At 39.8% G+C, this 27,078-nt stretch overlaps 1 protein-coding gene across 2 annotated transcripts; it reads left to right on the plus strand.

Annotated features, from left to right (window-relative positions):
- On the plus strand, positions 1 to 25,168 carry LOC134603362 (volume-regulated anion channel subunit LRRC8E). Of its 2 annotated transcripts, none has more exons than XM_063449243.1 (3): positions 1 to 227; positions 20,206 to 20,360; positions 21,966 to 25,168. In XM_063449243.1, exons 2-3 carry the CDS (start codon positions 20,223 to 20,225, stop codon positions 24,237 to 24,239), a joined length of 2,412 nt encoding a protein of 803 aa, XP_063305313.1. In that variant the 5' UTR covers positions 1 to 227; positions 20,206 to 20,222; the 3' UTR covers positions 24,240 to 25,168. The 2 variants fall into 2 exon arrangements, with proteins under 2 accessions (XP_063305313.1, XP_063305314.1); XM_063449244.1 differs by having other exon boundaries at positions 216 to 274.
- Positions 25,169 to 27,078: the final 1,910 nt, after the last annotated feature.

Genomic DNA, 27,078 nt, shown 5'->3' on the forward strand with positions numbered 1-27,078 from the left:
CTATCACCAGTCTATTCATTCCTACTTCCAGCCCCAAGGCGTCCCTCCCTGTATACTCCGAAGCTAAGCAAGCACTTCTGGGACAGGACAGGAGGCCCTTTCCATGCTGCATGTAATGCGCCTATCCCATCAGAACTCCGCAGCCCCTCACAGTCCAAAGTGAGCCCAAACCACAGGATGGTATTTTGTGCAGAGCAGCTGCTGTTACAGTGGAGGTGAAATCACTGGTGAGTTTCTCTACCTGGGGGGGGGGGACTGTCCCATATACAGACAGGTAGGTCTGGGAGCTGAGAGCTGGTTTTGTTCATTAGCAGTGGATCTGTCTGTGTTTTGGTTAGATGTGGCACCCACTCCTAGCCCTAAGGAAAAGTTTGTGGTGTGTCAGTGTATATTGTATGTGGAGCTTCATGCTCTTCTGACACAATTTGCCTGGATTAACTCCTTGATGACAAGAGGATAATACCTGAACATCCCATTTATATCATGACATTCAGGGTCTGTCATTGGTCAATATAGAGTTGTGTATAGTAATAATACCTAATGACTTAACCCCTTAAGGACCAAACTTCTGGAATACAATGGAATCATGACATGTCACACATGTCGTGTGTCCTTATGGAGTTAACCTTGAAGTTATTAAGTATGCCCGGTATAAAGATGTTGGTTGGTCCTGTACTTTGCTCATTTCCTCCATCCTGGAATCCTATAGGAAAATGTGCTGTGACTGAGCACGATAGCTGCTCCCAGTCCTTGTGGTATGTTGTAGCGTGCGGCGTCTTCACAGCTGAAATCCAATAATTCCTATTTATAGGCGTTGGAAATTCTCAACTTGGATCGTGGGCACTGGCAACCGGATTGATTTATTGTTCTTTAATAATGCAGCGAACATTCCAATGGAGGATACGATAAGGAGAATATGTGGAAATTGTATCAGTGTTTATTTAGTAAACTAGTTCTGGAATGTATTGAGGGCCTTGTTCGCAAGCACTTGCAATCTAGCCAGCCCCGTGTACGCACAGTCTGATATTTAGCTATAGAAAATAACTAATGTTATGTAATGGTGAAATAACCAGCTACTGGGTTCCGAAGCTCTCACTGTCATGTTATGGTCCAACACATGCAGGCCAGTTTTTCAGCAGGAGTTGTGCTAGTGGTTTGTCTGTTATTGGCTATATGTATATAAATGGCAATTTGTATCAGCTGCCACTGGCCAGGCTTACTGCATGGAAAGTGCTTTCAGACAATGTTTATGCAAGCAGTGGTACCGCTAGCTGGATAAACGTCAACTATGATGGGCAAACCTCAACAGCGATTGCTGATTTATCTATATTGCCTGATCTTTGTCTGCTGGAAGGACAATACAAGGGAAGATTTATTGGCCTCTTGGTGTAGAAAGCATATTGTTTTATGTAGTTATTTATAAAATGGTATTCCAGGAAGGATACAATGACTTATCTTGTTTTCACCTATTTTGTTTGCACTACAGTTACCCAGCTCCTGAGTGTGTTTTTTTTTTTTTTTTTTTTTTTCATTTTAATGTACAATTTTAATAAAGTAATCCAGGTCCAAAGTGCCTTGTTGCCTAGTAATGGTTATTTATTTAATAATATTTAACCCAGCTACAATATAGTAACCTTTTTCTAGTAACCCAGCTGCTTATTAACCATATTGTTCCAGTTGTATTTCCTTTCTGTGCTGAAAGCAGGACAGATATGCTGAAATAAATGGTTAATAAATCTTTTAGACGTGGTCATGGTGGTAGGAACCAGAATGTGCAGCTTTTCTACTTTTAAAAGCTATGCACATAATGAGATATTTGGGCATTTTGCCAGGGACTGGTGAATTTCCAGCACACGTGACTTTGGCAGCCTGGAACTCTTAAATGTCAATTCTGTGCAAAATTGATGTCTGTCGTCAGCATGTTGGCGACAGAGGTGACATCTTTGCTGCCTGCAAGGGGAAGCTTGCTCATCCCTCCCACCTCATTGTATCAAACTTTTTTTTTTTTTAATTTTTTGAAATTTTTTGTATTGGCCACCCCTACCCTCTCTTCCTCAGCCTGGAATGCATGAGCTCTCTTCCAATCAACACTTGTCTATGAGATGTGTTTGGTCCATGATCAGGCACTGCTAACGTCAGACAGGGCATGGAAGGCAGCAATGGACTCCTTCAACAAATAAGACGTATTGTGTTTAAATAACCCCTCATTTTTATTGTTGGGGCAGCGGTGTGTTTACTTGTTAAATAACATTGGAAAAAAAGTGTGTGAAATTGGGTTTAAAGTATAGGCTAATAAAATCTCCAATTTGATGATCTTCCCTTATATAGACAACTTGGCAGCCAACTTAATGCACCTTACTGATGCTTGTTTTCTAACCAGGAGTATGCTGCCAAGAAATGAAATACACAAAAATCCGTTAAAGCTGCAACAAAATGTTATCCTTCACAAACAAAGGTTCAAAAAAGGGAGCCTTTTCTCACTGACGTGTGCCTTAGTCCAAAAGGGATTTGGAATCTCTGTTCGAACATCTAATTGTTTTGCAAGTGTATAGGTCTTAGCGTGCCACTATTTCATATAGGGCTAGGCCAACACTTTAACAAACAGAAAATCACTGATAAAGATGATTACTAGCAGGTTTCACAGCCTTTTTTTAATACAATAGTTTCTAACAGAGTGCAGAATGAATGCTACCCTAAACAATACTACCCTGTGCTAATCTTCTTAACAACTCATTCAGTGATAAGAAAGGCTCCTGTAGAGGGAACTCGCCCCTCCCCGTCCTCACATGACAAACCTGGGCCGCTTCAAAAGGCCTGTGCACAAAGAGAGTGACAACTTTCATCAAAGAAAAGCCAAAATGAAAAGCACAACTGAAAGACTTTTTTCTAATCTGAAAGGACACTTTAGATGGAAATGTTTAATTCCCAGATGGAATTTAATGTCATTGTCTTCTGTAAAATGCACTACTTCTATATCGGGCATTTGTTTATTCGTGAATAAAAGAAAGGGAAAGCTCCATCTGGTCCATCAGTAAAATTGTATGTACTTTTTAAAGATACATGCCACTCTATTCCCAGCTCAGGATATGCTACACTTCTCGCAGAAGCATTCAGGTTGGCAGTGTTGTCAACAGTCTCTCAAACAATGCCCTCAGTGATAATTCTATGAAATCATCAGAGTTGGTCTTGGCAACAAACACTGTAACATTTTTCGAACAAGAACTACCTTTCTCTGTACATGTGGTGAGTGAAATTTAATGCCCACATACCAACTGCTACAGCTGATTGGCTAAAGCAAGGGTGAAACCTTGTTCGTACGCTTAATTGGCTCTCCATGTAAAGCGGTATGTACCAGTAAAGACATGTCCTGCTTTTAAACATTCAAGGCTATTTTCTGCTTTAAAGAAAACCACTCAGCCAATGAATGAATGCCTGGTGGGATCAGCATCCAGCTTCTGCAGAAGCCAGATGCAGGGGATACCCTGCAGGATCCACGTTAGGGGTAAACCGTTGTCATATTCCAGGGAATGGTGCCAGGGTACTCATAGCATCAGAACCACTAGGCAGGCTGTAGTAAGTCTGATGCATGGAGTAGCTCTTTGAAATACCTCTCGATCTGAAGAATAACTTGCCACAAATGGTATGTGGCACCGGCACCTTCACTCACAAACGTAATCAATCTATCACTTCTTTGGTATAGGAGCGTGAAAATCCATCCATCCAATATAGCACCAATCCATGGCTTTCTTTTTTCTTCCCTCCCTGTATGTGTCCTGGCTTTTTATTTTTCCAATTGGCTGGAGTGCTAAAAGGTAATATGGTTCAAGGCACACTGTAAACCAGGGGTAGTAAACCTTTTTTTACCTACCGCCCACTAATGCATCTTTCTTGATGGGAAAAATGTCCTTGCCGGCCACCAGTTTTTGTGCAAGTGCGGAATAATTTTTTAGAAAGGAGGGTGTTTTAAAAAAAAATGTACGTACATTTATCTTTTTATTTCTACTTTATGCATGTTTATAATGTTTTAACTTTATAAAGTTTAATGAGAAAACAATAAAGTAAATTGAAATCACCTTTACTAGTGATTAATGAGATCCTTGAGGTTGATGCTGCGAGACTAAATATTTGATATCTGGTTTGATTTTCGTAAGGAACAAACAAAGGTCTCCTCTTTCGGTGATATTCAGACGACTTCTCTGTTTGCTCATAATATGATTTCTCATCTGTGCATCAGCTTCCCTCCTCTCCTTCCTCAATTCCCTCCCCCTTATTTTTTCATTTTTTTCTATTTTTTTTACCTTCGTTATAGCAATGCCCAGTAGCAAGGCTGAGCTAGGTAGCCCACTTACTATTATGAGCCAGCAACAGTTCTCTCCTTTTCCTTTCTATATTTTTTATTTTCCTTCTTTCTCCTTTTTTTTTTTACATTTTTAAAAAAAAAATAATTCTTTGTTTTTGGTGCGTTTCCAGTTTTACACAATCTCGTCCAGCCACAACAGCCAGGACGGGCACTGTAACAGTAATGCAGGGTAACAAGGTTAGGTAATTGATTAGTAAGCAAGACATCATAGTAAACATTTCGCCTTTCTCCTTTTTTACAAGTACTCTGCTCCATCTTTCTCCTTTTTTACAAGTACTCTGCTCCATCTTTCTCCTATTCTACAAGTACTCTGCTCCTTCTTTCTCCTATTCTACAAGTACTCTGCTCCTTCTTTCTCCTATTCTACAAGTACTCTGCTCCTTCTTTCTCCTTTTTGCTTCTGCCTGTCCCTGCTATCGTGCATCAGCTCCCACTCCTCCCCTTCCTCTTCCCACGTGTTACACTCGTGTTGGCACGTGCATGCGTTCTCTTGGTCCCATGCACGCATTCTCGTGCTTGCATGAGTTCGCGCGCGTTCATACTTTCATTTGTGTTTGTGCATTCGCGCCCACCCGTCCACTCTCTCAAGGAGGATTTAGCATTAGCTTGTTGTGCCTCCAAAACCCCTTCCACACACCTGAAATCCTGAAACGCCCACTAGTGGGCGGTAGGGACCAGGTTGACTACCCATGCTGTAAACACTTAATTTCATTTTATTTCATATCAGTTTGATACTGAATGAGGGTCCCTGGCGTGCTGCCTGTTGCTCTCCCCTATGATGCTCTTAGCTTAACACTGCTGCCAATCACTGGTCTGGCTAATGCATAAGATGTAGCCCATACAGCAGAGGGGGCCAGGCTTCAGGAACCCGGGAACCCTCATTCGATGTCAAACTGATTTAAAAGTGGTTTAATATTGAACAGTGGGAAGGCACCAGCAGACTCCAGGCAACGGGAAATGTTTAAAGTGGTTATGGTGTCAGTCTGTTCTGGAAGCAGAATCACTACCTGTACTATACTGAACAAGAGGTGTTTGTCATTTGCTAAAGGTTTTACTATAAATTCAAAAGAAAATGAAGCATCACATGGAAAAATTAAAGGGTCACTTCAACCCTTTTTCACCCCTTGCTGTGTATTTTTATTTAATTTTTTTTAATCGCCAACAATGCCCTACTGGGCATTGCGAATAGGTCACCCCTCTTTCAAACAAAATATATAAGATTGAAAACTTATCTGCAATCCAGCGCTCGGCAAAGATCCTGGTGCCAATCTCCCTCCTCAATATGACGTAAGTAGGAGCCTTGCGAGGTACAATCTCAGGTTTCTCATAAAATGTACTTTTTCAATGTGACCATTGGCAACATAGAAATGTAGATATAAAGTAAAGCCATGCATTATTTCCATCTGGTTCCTGCAACTTAACTATTTTCTATTGAATACAGTACTGAGTGACTTGATTTGTCCATTAACCCCTTAAGGACTGAGCCAAATGTACACGTTGTGATCAAAACAAAACCTGGAATATGCGGTATATGTCCGTTCAGGCGTAATTCACCTCTTTCATATTGTGTGCAGTGTGCACCCACACTTATTATATATCAATTTATTCAGGGGAAACAGGGCTTCCATTTAAGATCAAATATTTAGGTATGAAACATAACTTAATATGAATAAAATATTTAAAAAAAAATGGGAGAAAATAAGATTTTTTTTTTACAAAGTTTTTAGTTCTACGTGACGTTTTAATGTCACATATTTGTATTCAGCGATGTCTCACGTGTAAAACCGCACCCCCTGTGTACAGGTTTTATGGGGTTTTGAGAAGTTACAGGGTCAAATATAGCATGTTACATTTTTCAGTTTTTTCACATTAAAATTCGCCAGATTGGTTACGTTGCCTTTGAGACCGTATGGTAGCCTAGGAATGAGAATTACCCCCATGTTGGCATACCATTTGCAATAGTAGACAACCCAAGGTATTGCAAATGGGGTATGTACAGTCTTTTTTAGTAGCCACTTAGTCACAAACACTGGCCAAAGTTAGCATGTATATTTGTGTGTGAAAAATGCAAAAAAAACTAATTTGAAGGCCAATTTTGGCCAGTGTTTGGCTATGCCGTCCATGTAATCGTGAGGTCCTCGCAATGACCTTGCGATCTCACGGCCCTGGGGGGCCAGAATGGAAACAGAATGCAAACAGATGCAAACAAACTCGTTTTCCTGGCACTGTAGTTTCCCCTTCTGTCAAGGCCTCCTCCCGCTGCGCTGAAGGGGCTTAATAACCCCTTCAGTCACTTACCTGGGTGTGTCCCTCGGCGCTGGCTCAGCTCTGCCCAAGCTCCTCCCCCACCACCAGCTGCTGGCGTGGGAGACCTAATGCGTATGTGTGGCAATGGCAGTGCGCGCTCATTAGACCTCCCGATACGAAAGCATTATTCAATGCTTTCCTATGGGAATTCTGGCGACACTTGACATGTGGGGACTTTGAACGTCATTTAAAACACTTGGTGCTGTAAGAATCCGGAAGTACCATCTAGCTGCGGTCTGAGGGACGGCAACTACAGGTGGGATTAGCCCTGTAATCAAAACACTGCGGTTTCTCCAAAACCGCAGTGTTTTGACTAACCGGGCTAAGGGGAGAGGGGCAAGGGACCCAGACCACTCCAACGGGCAGAAGTGGTCTGGGTGCCTACAGTGTCACTTTAAGTTGCACTGCAGTCTATTTGTTCACTTTGAATATTGCGTTGACATGTATTCTACTGAGAAGCTGCTGGGGGAGTGTCTCATATATCTTTCCATCTATGCTGTAATACCAACTCTGCTTCGTTTTCTGTATCTGCACTCACATATGTATGTGTTTAGAGAGAGAGGATATGACCGTGCAAGATAGGAGAAAACTGTTTCCAATTAAATGAGTTTATTATACATGGAAGGGAACAGCATAATTAACACTGTAAACTATAGTTTAAAAGAACAATATAGTGTTAGGAATACAAAAATAGTATCCTAGCACCTAGTTAGATTATTGCCTTCCAACCACCCACTGAAGTAAAGAGATTTACTTGCCTTTACTCCATCATAAAACTAGTCTCTGCCTTCTTGGTCACTCTTGATGATCTTAACGAATCCAACGGGAAACCTTTTCGTAGGAAAACATTGGGAGGTTCGTGCACATGCAAATCAATGCATCTAGATAGGGAGAACCTGGCGTCTCCATGCATAGCAAAGATTGCAGGACCTTGTCCAGGAAGTGCCTTTAGTGGCTGTCCAGTTAAAAAAAAAAAAAAAAAAAAATTTAAAACCTGCAAAGACAGGGTTCTCTGGAACTGCAGTGTTTTACATTGCAGCACCCAATGAGCTGAAGTGGTCTGGGTGCCTAGAGGGTCCCTTTTAACAGCTATGATTTCTCTTTACTACATTAATGTAAATGTGTGTTTATTTTACAGGTACACCATGTTTAAAAAAAAAAAAAACATTAAAAAAAGTTTAAAAACCCCAAAACACTGGGTTGCTAATGTAATGTTAAAGATGCAGAAATCAAGATTTAAAAAAACAAACAAACAAAAAAAAACCACACGTATATCTCCAGCCACTCAACATCTAAATGTAGCCTTCATGACCACTTTAATTTATATGATGTATTCTATAAGACCACACCAAATAATCTGATCTTTTAACGGTAGCGAACACCATCATAGCAAAGTCTGGCTTCACAGGATCATCCCTGCTTGTTTGCGATAGTCTAAATGTGCTCTTCTCAGAGGTGATAGACGTAACGTTTTCTTTGCTACAGGAAAACACTTTTAAAGAAAGTGTCTTCACTTTCAAGGTTTACTGCCACTTGGCAGAAAATAACAAGGCACTTTGAAAGAAAATATGGGAAAACGGCCATTATCTTTAATGGCCAAGGTTAACCTTTTTGCTTAAGTTATTTCCATTAGAAAAGCTAATAAAAGGATAAATGGATTGAGTTATACACAGGAGAAAAGGCAGGAACATACATGAAACACTTTGGATTAAAAAAAGCTCTAAAATCAGTTTTTTTTTTTTTTTTTTTTTTTTTTCTTTTTTCATTATCTTAGTAATGTCTCTTGTGCCTAGATTAAGCAATAGCCCTCCCCATAATACCTTCACTAACAGATCGGCATAATCTTCCTCTGCAGCAAGTCAAAAAGAGAGCTGAGACCAAATACTGCAAGAATATTAAAATACTAGTCTCCAGAGTATAACCGTATAACCGTACCCCCCCATGTACAGGTTTTATAGTGTTTTGAAAGTTACAGAGTCAAATATAAGGCTTGATTTTCTGTTTTCACTGTGAAATTTGCCAGCTTGGTTATGTTGTCTTTGAGTGCCTAGGTAGCCCTGGAATGAGAATTATCCCCACAATGGCATACACTTTTCAAAAGAGGACAACCAAAGGTATTGTAAATGGGGTATGCTTAGTCTTTTTTAGTAGCCACTTCGTCACAAACACTGGCCAAAATTGGCGTTCAAATTTAGTTTTTTGCATTTTTCACACACAAACAAATATAAGTGCTAAATTTGGTGAGTGTTTGTGACTAAGTGGCTACTAAAAAAGACTGGACATACCACATATTGAATACCCTGGATTGTCTTCTTTAAAAAATAAAAAAAATGTTTACATGTGAGGTGTGATAAATAGATTTATGGCAGTTAACAGTGTTACAATGTCACTATTGATAAATGTTTAAATATATATATTTTGAAACCGCAATGTCCTACTTGTACTTATAGCCCTATAACTTGCAAAACAAAAAAGCTAAGAACATGTTGACATTGGGTATTTCTAAACTCGGGACAAAATGTACAAACTATTTAGCCACTTTTTTTTTTTTTTTTTTTTTTAAATGTTCATCATATTTTTTATAGTAAATTATATGATGAAAATAATGGTATATTTAGAAAGACCATTTTATAGCGAGAAAAACTATATAATATGTGTGGTTACAGTAAATGAGTAAGAGGACAATTTACAGCTAAACACAAACAACGCAGAAATGTAAAAACAGCCCTGGTCCTTAACGGTAAGAAAATTTAAAAACTGTCTGGTCACTAAGAGGTTAGAGTGCTTTGATATAAAGGCTTTTTACTCTGGGTTTTTCCACTCCCAATTGATTAAGAGTATTGAGTGCAGGGAAGTATTTCCTTTTTTTTTTTTCGTCAGAGTATCTCCTTTGTCCATGACAGCTATAACCACTGTAATGAACTTTTTCAGTTCCTCCACTGGGAAACCAGAATTAGATTGTGACTCTTGGCTGGAGACTTTTGACGAAGAAGAATGGGAACATTCACCTGATGACAACTCAGGAGATGATTACCAACTTCTTTTGGTAGATCTGTTCTGGACAGATAGTCTCTTGATTAAACCACTGCTGCTTTCAAAAAAAGTCTGAGATGCTCAGGACCATAGTCATCTCTTTCTGTTTCTCCTTCTCTAAGGCTTCCACCGAGCACTGATTACATATGTTCTTTTTAGAACAGTCAGGCAAAAGGGGGGCACATTAGCTACAGGCTAGGTGTTTAGATTTACAAAACACTTTAAAGTTTAGAGCAGGAGGAATAATGTTGTCAATCTTATTTAGAGAAATGGGACTAGACATCTGAAAGATAAAACAAAATATAAATCTTATTGAAACAACCAGTGGAAAGAAATAGAAACCTTTTAAGGAGTAAGAACATTCCCCACCTTAAAGACCTCAGAACTATGTGGAGGGTGACACGGTATACCTGTACTGACGAGGACATTTGCTGTCACAGATATCCACAGCTTAAATAGACTGACAAAATTTGAGCCAAAAATTGGAGTTCCAATTGCGCAGTAGCACAATAGGAACACAGTGAAATGCAAACGCTGCCTGGGCGCGTTCCTCTTCTGTATACAGACTCCTAGTCTGTATAGGGTCATAGGTGTGCCTTATGGGACCTCCTTGCTATGCTTTCCTGCACTTCTAGTGTGCAAACAAATGGAAAGGAGCTGCTCAGAATGCTCCATAACTTCGACTGTCTCACAGCCAGTTGCTATAAAGTTCGCCACCTTGGACAACTATCCAATGTTTTCCCCCCCAAGTGACAGGCAGTGTCCTTCACCATCTGTTCTTTTGCCTGTCTGGCATGCAGGACAAGTAAGAACGGAGGAAGAACATCACTCCCGTACTGCAGCTACGTGATGGAAAAATATACTTTTCCGATCTTCCCCCCCAGTAGAAGACCCTGCTAGGAGATGCCTTGGCTATCTATCAAATGTGTATTGCAAGAGAAGATGCTTTCATGACCGCTAACAGGAAATGGCAAGAATAGAGGAAACTCAAATGATCCACTTTGTGAAATATTTTCTTATTGATATCTTTTGATTGCGCTTGATATAAGTATAATATACAGTGCATATATAAACCTGTATTTCCAATGCTAAATAATTGGCTTACTTAGATAGTTTAACACCCCTTTTTCCCCCTTTTGAATGTATTAAAAAGGTATTGTTATAAAAACATTTATTCCACCTGGGTGCTAGCCACTGTAGTTCCTCCCTGAAATTATCCTGATATCTGCTGTGAAACCACCTAGTCGCCAATTGGCGCTATTGAACTACATTTCGGCCAGGACTTTTTATTACTGCCTGTCAAAACTTTGTCAATTCCTGTTGGATCTGAGCACTATTTTCTCAAAATGGGTGCTCGGAACAAAACTATCTGGAGATATGATGTGTGGGGTCGGACTTGTCTTGTTGTTTTGGGAGTTATTTTGTGTTGTGTCAGGGAGATAATAATTAATGTAAGCGGCTGATGTCGCAATCCTCTCTCAGACACAGATGCCAGGATGGGATCAGCTATACATTGAATGGAGACCCCAGGACTGCATTGTTTTCAATAAAAATAGTTGTTCTCCCAGTATCATGCATCGTCTGATGACTGTGAAAGACTGGCTGTAATCACTAATCAGCACTTCTTCCAGCTAAAATTTCAGCGGAGATATCCAGCTGGGATGTAGAAACTCCGCTACATACCCCAACAAATGCTCTCGTTGGTACATGACAAACGTCACTTTGCACCCACCCACTCTTCCCTATGTTGGAGATGTAGAAAGTGGATGGGTATACTGGTGCATATGTGGTAAAAGTGCTCATGGCGCATAGTTAGGGAAGTCTGTAATAGTGTGATGACGTTTGTGGTACCATAGACCCATAGATCTTGTATTTCACTCTTTATTAATATATTTAAATATAAATACTCACTATTAATAGTCTTATTTACAGCCAGGGAAGTGGTAAATAGTCTTTGGAAATCAAAGAAAAAAAGTTACCTGAGCTCTCTCCTTAATCCCTATGTATATTTAAACAAATGGAGGCAATTCAGTTACCCCAATGGCCATTGGAGGGAATGCCCACCTGCCAACGTCAAGGCAGACCCCCCTAAGCGGGTCCTACACTGACCCTTCACCTAGCTTCTTTGAGCTTCTGGCAAAGATATCTCTAATGAGACAGAGAGGGGTATTTTCTTATATACACCCCTATAGACTTATTAACCCTTAATAGGGAACACATGGGATGGGCGGCAGCATTGTATCAAAGCTGTGTGATACAAAAAGTGAATACAAATACAAAAAGAGAAGTCCTGTGCTCACTCCCATCACTCCTAGGTGGCAGCATCGACCACAGTACACATCAGCCCCTATATATATATATATATATATATATGCCTCCCACCCCACCACCATTCATCCATCTAAATGTAATTTGTTTCAGAAAATTTTATATTATCGCTCCATGGAGGAACTTCCATAATCTTCCTAGGGTTTATATTAAAAACATGCAAGCTACTGGCAGCCCTTGGTTGTCTATTTACAAACCCGATTTAACTCATTTGGACTGGCACAACAATGTGAAACATTGGGAGAAGTGCGAGCCTCTGCACACACAAGTTTCACCAAGTAGGCAGTCTTTATTTAACCCCTTAAGGACCAAACTTCTGGAATAAAAGGGAATCATGACATGTCACACGTGTCCTTAAGGGGTTAAAGGAACAAAAATATATATTCCTGACACTATTGTGTTTAACCGCGCCAGTCTAACTGCAGTTGGCTCTGAATCCTTGGCTGAGATCATCATACTTGATGATCTCAGCCAAGCCAATGCTTTCCCATACAGAATCTCCTCATAGAAATGCGTTGAATCAATGCACAGTAGGCAGCACTGCTGATCAACATCTCCACGCCCTGTGGGAAAACATTTGGATTGGCTAGAAATCATAAATTCGAATGTCACAAAGGAGGCGGATCAGGGGTGGGGAGAGCGCTGGCCAATTCGCGTGGCGCTCGAAATAAGGTGGTTTAACACTATATAGGGTCAGGAATACACGTTTGTGTTCCTGACCCTATAGTGTTTCTTTTAATTATTTTTTGTAAGTCCTAGCTGTAGGATGTAAACTTTTAAATGAGAATGAGGGACTCTTCCAATTAAACATGTAGGCCTGGTAAAGAAATGATTGTACGAAGAATAAAATATTCAGTAGTAATATGAATGGAATGATGTGGTGGGATTATAACCGGGAAGTAAAAGGTTATAACGAAACTCAACAAGTAAATCTGCTTCACCCTGTACAAGGTTTAATGATGGGTTGATTCATACAGCAATGACTTATGGTGACTCGCCAAGTATTACCTTAGAAATGTCTCCAACTGGCTACTTAAACGGGTATACTTTGCCCTATGACCTTTTATACTTATAGCAGTGTTTCTAGTGTAATGTGCTTTTTGGTGAGTTAACTTTTTTTATTTATTTATTTTCTTTTTTTCCCCTAATAGTTTGACAAAAATTGACTTTTAATAAATATATATCTGTATATGTAGTACCAATATATTCTCTGAATTCCATGTATAATCACAAATATTCAAGGGTTTAAAATGATTGGGGGGGTGGGAGGGTTGCTAGGAACCTTTGATTTCTGTGGGAAAACAAGTCTAAAAACCTATTGGCAGCCCTTGGTTGTCTATTTACAAACCCGAATGAACTCATTTGGACTGTGAAACATTGGGAGAAACGCGAGCTGAGACATTGGGAGAAGTGAAGGGTCGAAACGTTGATGTAGATTGAGGAATACTTTTAAATACAATATTGGAAATCCAAGTGAGTGCTCCTGTCTGAATTTGTTTATTTATTGGCCTGGAGGCACCCGGGTGATATATTTTTGATTTCTTATTTTGGGTTGAGTGCCAGAGTCTGGACTTTTATTTATATATGATCGGTTTTAACCTTATAACAATACATTTTGGACTTTTAAATACACAAGAGTGCTGATACCGACTTTCATGGATGGATACTACTAGCCATGGTATGCGAGCACCCGGTTACTAAGGGACTTTAGCGTCAGTGCAAGAGCAATTTTCTTTCTTTTTTTATATATATTTTCTGTATATTATTTTATTTATTTATTTTTTTGTACACATATATTAGCGAAATCTGAATGAAAAATGTGAGCTAGAGTAAGACTGAGATACCTTTGGGAAAAGACTAATCAAGATGCACATAGCAGATGCCCAGTTTCCAGGAAATGATATACTTGGGGCTCTTGTCACGCATACAGCACACTGCTGTTAGAAACAATACTTCCTTTTGTGCTAATCTGTTTGTATATTTTAAAGGTTAGCTGTTCAGCTTTGTAAAGCTGTCTCTTGCAAAGTATTGTAACTTGTCACACCTTTGTGTAGTTTTCTACACATGCATGTTATATTCATACAGCGTTTACATGTCTCACTGTACTTGTCTATACAAGTAAATCTAATAACATATATTTCTACCATATGATGTATATCAAATTCACACAGATTGCATGATCAGACTTGCTCCATATAAAGAACACACTAGCTTCACAGACGTTTAAGTCTAAAAAAAAAAACTTGGTAGATGCCTGTATAAAAGCACCTTTTAATATTGATGTGCAAAAAATGCTTTAAAATGGTGCAACTGATATTTCTGGAAACGTACACGTTAACTTTTATAGATCAAGGACACCTGCGGCTTATAGCAGACGGGACCTTCGTTAATTTTTTTTAAAATTTTTTTTTTTTTTTAAGATCTATGAATTTAATTGTAGTTGCGAATCCATTGGGAAACTTATAGTTGGCTGCCTATATAATGTGGTCCACTTGAAAAACATTTGCAGTGTAGGTAAGCATAAATCCTTTTCATCCAACCCCAAATTAATATCTTGGCCAGGAGGACCTTTGTATGATTGACAGCGGATAGAGTTTTTCACACTTTAAAAACTTCTAAGCTTTTAGTTAAAGCTAAAAACCTTGGACTGTATTGAAATTTCTGACATTTCCCATCATCCTTGGTTTGCAACAGCTGATGAGAACAAGCCTTCTATCAACAGATGTCTATTGTACCTTACTGATTGTGATATAAGGTACAATTCTTGCGGGTTCCTCCACAAATGGCTAAATGTAAAAAAAAAAAGACCCCAAAAATTACAGTGATGCTATAATTTGCTCAATGTTGTCCAAGCGCTATCATTAGAATTGTATGTTGGTCACAGCACTTTTTAAAAAGGTACTGGCTAATTGCTAACTTTAGCTCCTATTTAGTGCAGTGAGTACTATGGTATACCCTAATCAATTTGCCTTGGAAGAAAAAATAAATATATATGTATCTGTGGTAATAACGCACAGATGTACGAACACCACCAATTTATTACCCCCATAATAAGTGGGTATATAAGCAAGACCAGCAAAGCAGAGACCATTATCACTTTTTTTACTCTGCTGAGGAAGCCACGACTCAGTGGTGAAAAGCGTTCTTTAAAGGACTTAACGGACATTGTTCCTTTTTTTTTTTTTATTACTTTGTGTTTTAATACTCTTAATTGAATACATTTTTGTAAACTTTAATTTTGGTTTCCGGTACTCCGTAATACTCGGAGGGAGTATAATCCCAAACTACAAAGAGCGCTGTAATAGAACCATATTGGGGCTCTATATTTGTGAGTATTTGGCTTATGATTTAATAGTAACCTACATGGTGCTGTGCTACTCTTTTTCCGACTTTGTTAGGAATGGATGCATATATCTATTAAGAGTGGGTCGCCTAAACAGACCCGAAGGCTATTCAAACCAGAGCTAGGTGCATTAGCTCTCCAATTGTGAGTGTTACATTTTTCTATGCATCTCTCCTTATTTTTGATGAAGGTCTGCACTATGATGTGTTATTTACACTTCCTGGTTACTTGGATTGTCTGTATGTATTCAAGGTTTTATTTTGATATTTTTAATAAGCGCTACACTACCTATTTCTAATATTATAAAAAGAAATTAAAAAACAATTGGCTTGGTCATGCCAAATTTCGTCCTAGCTGTGTTCAGACTAAATTTTGTTATTGCGAGTGTTTCATGAAAAAGCATTTTGATGAATCAAAATGGTGTGGACATGTACATATGCAAGTATTAAATAATATGATTTGACACTTCACTTCACACTAAAATGTTCACTTAAATTTTTATTAGGATAATGGGAATTTAGGAAAAGTCTGACAGCGTGAAAGGGAGGCATTGCAGGAAAATAATAAAAATGCAAAGACTATGAGGGGAAGAAAATGGCATGGATGAACAGGTGGGAATATGAGAATGGAATATATAATCTGTGCAGTGACAGGAGGGATACAATGTTGGAGGGGATAAGATAAGTTTGATGAAAGCAGTGAAGCATCTGATGCTGCAGTTAAGAGAGTGATATGTAATGAAGGGGAAAAAAACTGGTGACGTAATTCAACGTGGATGCTATTGTGTCCCTTTTCCTAACTTATCTCCCCCCACCGCCAACAAAAACAAACAAGGAAAACTCTTTGCGGTTTATTTTTCATAGTCTTATAAGGACTATGCACCTCACTGAAGTAGTCTGGGAGCATTGCTTCTGCCGGTTTAACCTTTCAATGTAATTCTGAGAAACTGCCCAAACAAGCACACAATTTGTCAATTATACCTTTTTATTGAGCGAAGATAGTTTAAAAAAGTCATATACAAATGGCATGGTGACATGGTTGCAATATCGTGATCTTAACTTCCTAGTTTCTTACACTGTAGATAGCAGCAAAATGGTCCACATCAATGTTGTACAGTTCTCCACTACAAGCTAAAAATGTTAAAGGATAACGGACAAATACACAGAGGAGGGAATCAAGTGTTTTGAATGTACTCGAGAGTGGGAGTTGTTTGGACGGAAGAGCATAGTAGGTGGGAAAATCATCAGAAAGGTTGTAAGGGATGAGGCGTTATGGGGGAAAGCTTACAGGTTTATTTCTGAAGGAATACAGAGAGGAGCCGAAACTGTAGCTTCCAGAGGTAGCAGTTCCTCTCAAAGTTTTTTAATATTTAACCATTGGATGCATAATTTGATATCTATCTGTTGGTCTCACGTAGGGCTGCTGGGTATGCACATATTATGTTAAGGATTGTAGCTGGGTTAGAGGTAGGGTCAGTTATTGCCACTTGTGCAGGGAGTGGAAAGGTAAGTATAAACCAAAGCCACCCTGCTCATCAGCACTGGCATCCTCTTCCTCATTCATATGTTAAGCTCTTGGTTGTTTCACCTGCCAGGAATAATTGCTTCTATTGGATCTTCCAATGATAATCTTGGCATTTGAGTGATATGGTGCCTGTTTCCATCAGCCATCATGACCAAAAACGAATGTCACCAGGTAGGGACTGTTTTCACATCCTGCCATTTCACATGTGTATCTCTTGTATTGAAGTTTCAGTGCAAGTCACAGTGGCGCTTTAAGGCAATGCCAGTTGGCAACTAAACTGAAACGGAGCCCTAAAGTTTTGCTAGATGAGTTTTTTTTTTTTTTGTTTTGTTTTTTTTTACTTTTAAGTTTTGTTTTGTTTCCCATACACGTATGCACTGTGCAAACATGCTAATGATATAAACTATTTTCAGGGCCGCATCTAATTTCTTGCTTTTTTTTTTTTTTCTTTTTTTTTCTTTTCTTTTTTTTTTGCAGTGCATATGAGGGTAACATACAGGCATGTGGTACCCCAAAGACAGTCCACATGCAGGTTTCAGAACAATGATAGCATAACATTGAGAGCATCGGGGTACGTTAGAACAGTGCACTAATTTTGTATTTAGGTACAAGCTTCAATCATGCTAAATCAGCATATAGGGTATAGAGATGCAAAAGCAAGGCAAATATGTCGAAAACTCTGAATATATGCTGCAGTTAAGCTATTCAAAAAACAAATGGAGTTTTCTGAATATTAAATGCTTGGAACATGCTAGACAGATATGGGGAGGCAGAGACTGTTGGAGCCACTGTGATACTAAATGGAGGGAGAATGGTGTGTGATGTGTGGGGGAGACCATGAGTGGAAACAGGCTGGGTTCATGGCATATCAGACCAAACGGTGGTACTTATGCTGCAAATAGGCTGGTGTCTGGTATATAGTATGTCAGGCTAGGCCTTCACAACTTAACTTATCCTAGGGGGTTGTTGCCTAACGAGGAGACAGGATTTTAGGCTACAATAGATCCTAGGAAAATATAACAAACTTATGCGTTATGGTTTAGCTAATCGGAAGGTGTGTTACCCAGCACTCCAGCCAGAGTTAACTTTAGAGTCTCAGTGCAGCCCTCAGCCCACGCCAGCTGCTGGTATGGTTTTGGCCCCCAGAGTGGCCTTGTCAGAGTTGCCCAGAGGTAATGTCCACAGGTTAGTATTGTTTCTCCCAGTCAGGGTCTGTGTGCAATGGCCGCTGGAGACAGGCGGGTATGTTGTGTTTTGGTTAGATTCGCTGTTGCATTCGGGTGTTTCCTTTGGTCCCAGTTTCCTGCCGCTCCGGGCCTTAGTGAGAGCCCTCGCCTTGTGTCCATGGAGCCTCCCAATCTCGGTGGTTGGCTCGGGGGCCCGCGGGTTCTCCCTGTCCCGGGTGTCCCCACGGGTGTATGGACGGCATGGAGTGAACTCCTGGTGGGCTCCCAGCCCAGAAGGGTGTCGGGCAGTCAGGACTGCAGTTTCGAACGCCCTCTTGGTGGGTGCTGCTGGCTTGATTTCCGTCTTGGTTTCACAGGCTTCCCTCCGCTCCAATGTTGATAGGCCCAAGTTGCTCCGCTTCAGTTGCGGTATGGCGGCCATTTTGGTAGCGCTGTGCTGGTTGCTAATGTGTCGCTCGCTTGTCTGTAATGAGGTAAGTGGTTGTAGTCTGGCCTCCAGCTTGCGCCAGAAATTGTCAAAAATTGCAGCCAACCTCTGTAGGGTCCCTTGCTGTGGATCTGCAGGCTTGGGGGGACGCGTGGCATCCGCCATGCTGGTTGCCGCGTCGTGTTGCGTGCTTTTCAGTGCAGTCCCCCACTGCACCCTCTCTGGTCTTAGTTTGCCTCCCTGATGGTCCAGGGGGGGGAGTAACGGGGCTCCTGCTTGCTATGCACCGGCATCTTGTGGCGCCGGACCGGGAGATCGTCCGCCTCTCCCGCACTACGAGCGCCAGGCCTCATGTTAGAAGTCAGTCTGCCAGCCGGCCTCAGATTGGTTGCAGACCTCAATGTCAGTTTAGTGCCCCTTTGTGGGTCAGGTAAGTTGTTTAGGGCCATAAATGACAGAAATTGCCCTATTGTCTGAGGAGCTCTGCAGTAGCACGTCTGTCTTCCATGCTGGTCAGTCTGGACTTGGCCAAGAGAATTTAAAGGTTCAAGTGTTAACTCTATAAAGACTGCAAAGTTTGCAGTTTCTACTAATTTATTTTATCATTAAATATTTTATTAGGATATATGTATTTCCATTAAAATAGAGGTAATTACAGGTTGACCATATTGTAGCATAGCCTGAAAGAGTCTGTGGTGAGGTAGATGATATGAAACACTGGTGCCAAGTTAAAACAACAAACAAAATGTTATGTGTTGCATGTGTACACATAAGAGAACACATTGTATTGGCCTGCTTGTATAACATGGTAGGAAGGTAATGAGTAGCTATTTACTTATTGGCCCTTGGAATCTGTTGCTTTTTCCGTAATTAAAAAATAAATAAATAAAAAGGGTGATTATCTTAAAAATTACACTGTCTTAAGGACACATGACGAAATACCCTTTATTTCTGAAGTTGTGTCCTTAAGGGGTTAATGTTCTATTTTAACAACATATATCAACAAAAGCAGTCACCACCCATGGAACCACAAAATACTTTTAAGCAGATACTAAATCATTTGGATTTATTACTGAATGGATTCTATTACATAAATATTAAAGCACACGTAGTGTTGTGCTAATGAGCCCACAGCACGGCTGAGAGATGAACCCTTGAAACAAAGTAATTTTTCTGCACACCGAGAATCCTCTTAAATCAATATCTCAATTCTAATGCATGACTATTAAAACCCCATATAATGCAGCTCTGTATTCCACATACATTACTTCAATGCATAGTATAAACTTGTAAAATGTATTGCTTAACTAGTCAGCTGCCAAAGAGACACTGAACATTGTTACCAATGACTATAGAAAGTCTCTGTGTGTGTGTGTGTGTGTGTGTGTGTTGGCTCACTATCACTTGTTGGAGGATTGTGTATGTGAGAGAGAGATAAGAACATGGTAAAAGAATGATAACATGCACATAAGCTATGCGTGTTCTGTCTAAGAAGAGAATTTTGGGGGCTCTGTGTATTATGGGTCTTAGGAATGACCAAGGAGGACACTTTGTTCTATGGGGAAAATTGGGTTGGTAGGGAGAAATCAGTAGGACATAGTTTGGATTATGTCTAACCTTGTGAACATGTAACAAAATAAAGAAATCTACATTGAAAAAAAACTATATATATATATTTTGTTTTTTTTCTCCCCAGCTTTCTGATTTGTCATCATGATTCCTGTTGCTGAGTTTAAGCAGTTTACAGAGCAGCAACCTGCCTTTAAAGTCCTTAAACCCTGGTGGGATGTCTTGGCTGAATATATCACCATTGCCATGCTCATGATTGGGGTCTTTGGCTGCACCTTACAGGTAAGAAAACCTATCTCTCCCTGCACCTAATGTTTCATATTTTTAAGTGTGCTTTTCTCCCAAATGTGTCAGTGTTCATGTGTGTCATCGAACTAACTAGTGAAGTCCCTACCTACTAAAAGTGTCACAATGTAAGGAAGAAATTGAACAATCTAGGTTATTGCGACATATAGATAAAATACTACTTATTCATAGTGGTTTTGGCATGGCATACAATTGCCATAACACCTGTTACAGTGAATGATTACTCTTGCCAATCCTGCAGCCTGCAGCAATCTTCAATCAAGGGTCTATTGTTAGATCCTGGAGCTTCAACAGACAATTCTGTGTCACTGTTGTTCTCTTGCACATGCACAAAAGTACCTCCAAGTTCTGTGGACAAGAAATCAGGATCCATCATAGATCTTACTCATGCAATGAGCAAAAATAAGCTTTGTTCTTGATCAATGTCTGGTGAACACTTGGAATTGATAAAAGTTGATGGACAAAGCTCTGCCTTTTGACAATCTGAGCTTGATCCATAAGTCAAAATATAACGTCGGCCCAGTCTGCTTCCTAGCTGCTTGCCGAGACCCTAGAACGATTCAGATCTTAGTCGCCGAGGCTTGACTGGGGTCTCTCTGGAGCCTTTTCACCCGACCAGGCTGCAGCTCTCCTTTCAGGCAGGTATCGTTCCCTCTTCTTATTCTGCTGTAGCCCTTCTTCCAGGTGGGTATCCAACTCTGGCTGCAATGTGATTCCTATTGCCATTACAAAGGCACTTGTGGCTCTCAAACCTGGCTCTCTTGATTTAGCCCAGGACTAGAGGGATCATGCAGAAAGCCAGAAGGTCCAAAGACTGTCACTGGGATCCCTAAAAATCCACACAGAACACAAGTTCTAAAAGGAACTAACATCCAATACTTTATTTTACTTGGGACTAGCCAATATGTTCATTACATAAACCTTGCTGTGACAAACTCTATAAAATACAATTAACCAAATCAAAAAACATACAGGAACTTATAGTGACATAACAATTATAAAGGTATGGGGAAGACGATAACTAACACAATATCTCTCCTGCCTGCAGAATTAGCAGTATGCAATTCTACCTGAATATGCAAATTAGCAAGCCTTGCTATTCAGGTAGTGCATATAGCTCTTGCTAGATCCTTACAAGCAACAGGTGGCAACGTACAGGCTCCACAGCCATATCCACCAAGTTGATGTAAGCATTAGCAAGGCAGGATCGCACACAAACATTTAACCCCAAACAACCACATTACACACACACCCTGCACCTACAATGGACACAGGGTGACTTAAACATAGGAATCATCCAAAGACCTAATTTAATTGTCCATCTTAAACTCCTAGTGATGGTGACTACTGTTGCAATCCCTTACTTTGTCTTCTATCTTTTGATTGAAATAGTCAGTGACAGAGCCACTTTAAAATAATTCTACATTTTGTTTTATGTAATGCATTAATAGTTTTCACTTTTCTCATTACGTAATATATCTTGTTTGGCACTCCCTACTTTCATGTGTTATATAATCGTATGTGCCTAAGTCACCTTCTGAATTTAATTTTTTTTTTTGTGTGTGTGTGCATCTTTCACAGATAACACAAGACAAGATTATTTGCCTCCCTAATCATACTTCAGCTGATGAGGTTTCCCAAATCTCCTGCAAAGAGTTTACTCAAAGTACTCCACCCACCAACTCTAGTGATGATGAATACCCAACTTCAACACCACCTCCAGTTGTTACTTCCGGTTCTACTCGTGAGATGACTGGCCTGCGTAACAACCTGGATCTTCAGCAGTACAGCTTCATCAACCAGATGTGCTATGAGACTGCATTGCACTGGTATGCAAAATATTTTCCATATCTAGTTGTTATCCACACACTTATCTTCATAATCTGTGGAAACTTCTGGTTTAAATTTCCTGGCACAAGCTCTAAGATTGAACACTTTATTTCCATTTTGGGTAAATGCTTTGACTCCCCATGGACAACTAGAGCTTTATCAGAAGTGTCAGGAGAGTCCAATCAAGAGAAGACAGCAGATCGTGAACTTTCCAAGCCCAGTTTTGAGGAAAATAGTCCTTCCTCCACTGAGCTTCCAGTTCCTGATAAATTGGTTGCAGAGACTGCATCGGCTAGTGTACTAGACAAGAAAGAAGGAGAGCAAGCAAAAGCACTGTTTGAAAAGGTGAAGAAATTTCGCCATCATGTGGAAGAAGGGGACATATTGTATTTAATGTACATGCGACAGACTGTGTTAAAAGTCTGCAAATTTGTGCTCATCACCATATACAATGCAGCTTTGGTAGGGCAAATACACTTTATTGTACCCTGTAGTGTCCACACAGAGGACATGACTGGCTACAACAGCTTCTGCTGCAACCACACTAAAGCTCATCTCTTTTCAAAACTGGCTTTTAGCTATTTGTGCTTTTTGGGTGTCTATGGACTGACTTGCCTTTACACACTATACTGGCTATTCAGGCGCCCACTGAAGGAGTATTCTTTCCGGTCAGTGAGAGAAGAAACTGGAATAAGTGACATTCCTGATGTCAAGAATGACTTTGCTTTTGTTCTTCATCTTATAGATCAATATGACTCTCTCTACTCCAAAAGGTTTGCAGTGTTTTTATCAGAGGTGAGTGAGAGTAGGCTGAGACAACTTAATTTGAACCATGAATGGCCAGCAGAGAAGCTGAGGCAAAAACTTCAGCACACACCTGAAGGCCGGTTGGAGCTGCATCTTTTCAAGCTACCAGGTTTGCCCGATTCAGTCTTTGAGGTGACTGAAACAGAATCCCTTAAGTTGGAGATGCTTAGCGAGGCACTCATCCCTCCTCTAGTAACCAAATTAGTCCGACTTGAAGAATTGTCCCTTTTCAATTGCCCAGCAAAAATACAGCATGCTTCCCTTGCATACCTCAGGGACCGCCTTCGAGTCCTTCAAATTAAGTTTGAGGACATCAAGGAGATACCACTCTGGGTCTTCAGTCTTCGAGCCCTAGAGGAGCTACACCTGTTTGGCTACCTATCCCAGGACATGTCAAAAAATGTAACACTGGAAAGCCTGCGAGAGTTAAAAAGTCTTAAGGTGTTAACACTCAAAAGCAATCTCTCTAAAGTGCCTCCCACTGTCACAGATGTGGCTGGCCATCTGCAGAAACTTATTATACACAATGATGGAACAAAGCTTTTAACTCTCAATGCTCTGAAAAGACTGTCTCTACTCAAAGAACTAGAGTTGATCCGTTGTGATCTAGAAAGAATTCCTCATGCAGTTTTCAGTCTGAACAACCTACAACTTCTGGACTTAAAGGAGAATAACCTGCACACCATAGAGGAAATTATAAGTTTGCAGCACTGCCGCAAACTAAGTGTTCTACGCCTGTGGCACAATCAAATAGCCTACATTCCAGATCACATCCGGAAACTGAAGAGTTTAGAAGAGCTTTCTTTCAATCGCAACAAGATTCTTGTATTGCCACCTCAACTTTTCCTATGTACCAAGCTCCGTCATCTTGACCTTTCCTTCAATGAGATTAGAGAGCTTCCCCCAGAGGTTGGGGTTTTACAGCTGCTTCAGTTTCTCTCATTGACTGGTAACTTTTTAGACGAACTTCCCAACGAGCTGTTCTTCTGTCAGAAGCTAAAAACTCTGAAGCTGGGACAGAATAGGTTGGCAAGTTTATCCCCAAAGATTGGATCTCTAACCGCTTTGGTAAAGCTTGAGTTAAAGGGAAACAAGATAGATTTCCTGCCCCCAGAGATAGGTGGATGTGTTAGCCTGAAAAAGTCTGGCTTAGTGGTAGAACAGTTGTTAATTGACACACTCCCAAGTGATGTCAGAGAGAAACTGAGTGAGGACTGAAGATGCAAATGAAACAAAGAGTATGGTGATAAGTTTTAATAGTCTAAAAGCAAGGGGTATAACAAAAAAAAGGCAGTTTGAGAACAGAAGTGAGAGCAGGTAGAAATTTGAAACCATAAAAAAAAAAGTTTGACTAAAAAACTAAAATGTGACCTTTGTCATTATAAGAAAAGTGTAATTTTAGAGCGGAACATAGAAAAAAATAATTAAGATTAGAGAATAGCACAAACTGCTCCCACTGGGATGTCTAAATATTGATAAGCAGGATCATCACTCCTAGTAGTTGGTCTGTGTGTGTGTGCTCACGAGACTGCCTTGTAAATTAGAGCCAAAGCACCTAAATTATGAGTGAGATTTTATTCCTCCAAAAGCAGGCCGTGCAACGTTTCAACCTCATTGCAAGGTTGAAGTGTGTCCACGACCACTTTGGTAGAATAAAATCTCCTTCATGTATAATTATGGTGCTGCAGCTTTTGTGTTTGGGAATTCTGTTGTTCAAACCCCAGTTTTTGACACATTAGGAGAGAGCAGTAGACCCTAGTGACTTTTAGGTTAGCTACTTTATTAATTGATTCGAAAAAAAACATCTAGAATAAGCACATAAATGTTTCTCTTGTATGGACTTGCCCATTGACTAGGGTCTTCTAAGTGAACATACATTTAAAAAAAATTTAAATACTGCAAATATGCATTCAAGGCAGGTGTAAGACTTGCCACATCTCAAGGAACTGGAACACTCCTAAAAATGAAATTCCTTTGGACAAAACCGTTTTTATTTTTTGAGAGGGCTATGTGCAGCCTTGGGTAAATGGCACCTAACCTGATTTATCCACTACTTGGGTTACTTAACAGCCACAACAGCATTGGGTCAATGTACACTTTTATTTTATTTTTTTATTTAAATTATTTGATGAAATAATAAAACATTTTATAAAATGCCTGCATGTGGTTGTCAGTGAGTGTGAGGAGTGGGTGCTGCTTCACTTAACTGTTAAAATGCTTCAATGTTCAAGACACCAGCCAGGGTATTGGCAAAGAATGCTGTGCAGCTAGATTAAATCAATGCTTGATGTGTAAGGGATATAAAGGCAAATACAAGATAAATATGTTAAAAGCACAATATTCAGGGATATGATATTATGTGTTAACAGCTTATTGATCAAAGGACAGCTCTGTCATCTTGGGGTCAAGCACTTCTGTTTTCTAGATTGTTGCTAAATTGCTTAAAACCTTTTTTTCCCCCTCCTTTTGGATCAACAACAGAAATGTGAAACTTAACTTAAAGGGACACCATAGTCACCAAAACCACTTGAGCTTAATTAAGTAGTTATGGTGTTCAGATCATGCCTCTGAAGTTTCACTGCTTAAATCTCTTCCAGTTAGGAGTTAAATCACTTTTGTTTCTGTTTATGCAGCCCTAGCCACACCTCCCCTGGCTGTTACTGACAGCCTGTATGGAAGAAAAATGGTTTCACTTTTAATCAGTTGTAACTTATTTTTTATCTCTTTCCAGATCTCTAAAGTGTGTGTTTTCTCTCAAGTAGGGATTGTAGCCGTATTAGTCCAGTGATGTAGATGTAAAAAATTGTTAGTCCAATAAAAAAGGTATTACAAGATATATATATATATATATATATATATATATATATATATATATATATATATATATATATATATATATTCACACACTTAATAAGAGCAGATATGTATAAACCTTGATCAGGGTATACATCAGGTCAAAAAGGTCTTTATTGATCTGTCAGAGCAAACCAAAGCTATGGTAAATGGAGAAATTGTAGTAGGTGGCTGCAAGTAACAAAATGAGGATTTTAAAGAGAGACTAGCTGAAGAGACTGAAGGGTATAATGGAGAGATCCCCCCCCCCCTTTTTTTTTATTTGTGTAGTCCTCTTAACAGGGGGATTGAGGTGAGATGGAGATTGGGAGATGAGAATTACCAGAAGATAAATTATCAACACTCATCCCCTAAGGTTACTCCTACTTCTATGTGATTTAAATATACAGCAAAATATCTGGGAATAGCAAAGTGAAATCTACGTGGGTACAGGAAGAAACTTGTATCCCACTAGGGCAGAAAACGTGCAAATCCCCAATTATGATACTAAAACTGATATCGTCGAGGTAAAAACATAGGGTAATCCCCACACTTCTCTCTGAGCTTAAATTCTTCAAAGTAGCTTAATTATGCAGAGAAGATATGGCTGGAGACAAAGGGATCTTAGATTAATATAACAAGTAAGTAAACTAGAAAAGCTACAATTTCTGGGGAAATTGTGTGAAGTGTTCTTGCCTCCACCAGTAGTCTACAAGTGGAGTGGCTGGAGTGACTGGGCAGAGTAACTGTGTGGAATGTTTGGAGTGAGTAAAGATAGTAAACATTACACTAACCAATTGATTCAATTTAAAAAGAGCACATGGCATGCCTGATAGAGTGAGATGCATTTCAACTTTTATTTTTATAGCACATTTAATTGCAACGTTGTTGCCCAAAGTGCTTCAGTTACATTAAAACATACAGTTACAAAAACATTAGCAGGTGGACAAAAGGCCCTGTCTATGACATCACTTACTGCTCCAGCCTGGCACAGGTCAGAGTATTATGGCGGTTGCATCTTCAAATGGTCGTATTTTTAAAACTATAAATCCTACAACAGCGAAGAGCTTTATATTGTGAGAATCACAAGATCCAGACCTACATTTTGATGCATAGTATGTCTCTGAAGTATTAAAAATGAAGGCACAGTCGCAGTTTAGAAATTGCCCTTCAAATTTGAGCTGGCCATAGTGGAGTTTCAATGAATGTCAATGGACGGCATTAA

Source organism: Pelobates fuscus, chromosome 3, assembly GCF_036172605.1.
Source record: "Pelobates fuscus isolate aPelFus1 chromosome 3, aPelFus1.pri, whole genome shotgun sequence".
Classification (NCBI taxonomy): Eukaryota; Metazoa; Chordata; class Amphibia; order Anura; family Pelobatidae; genus Pelobates; species Pelobates fuscus.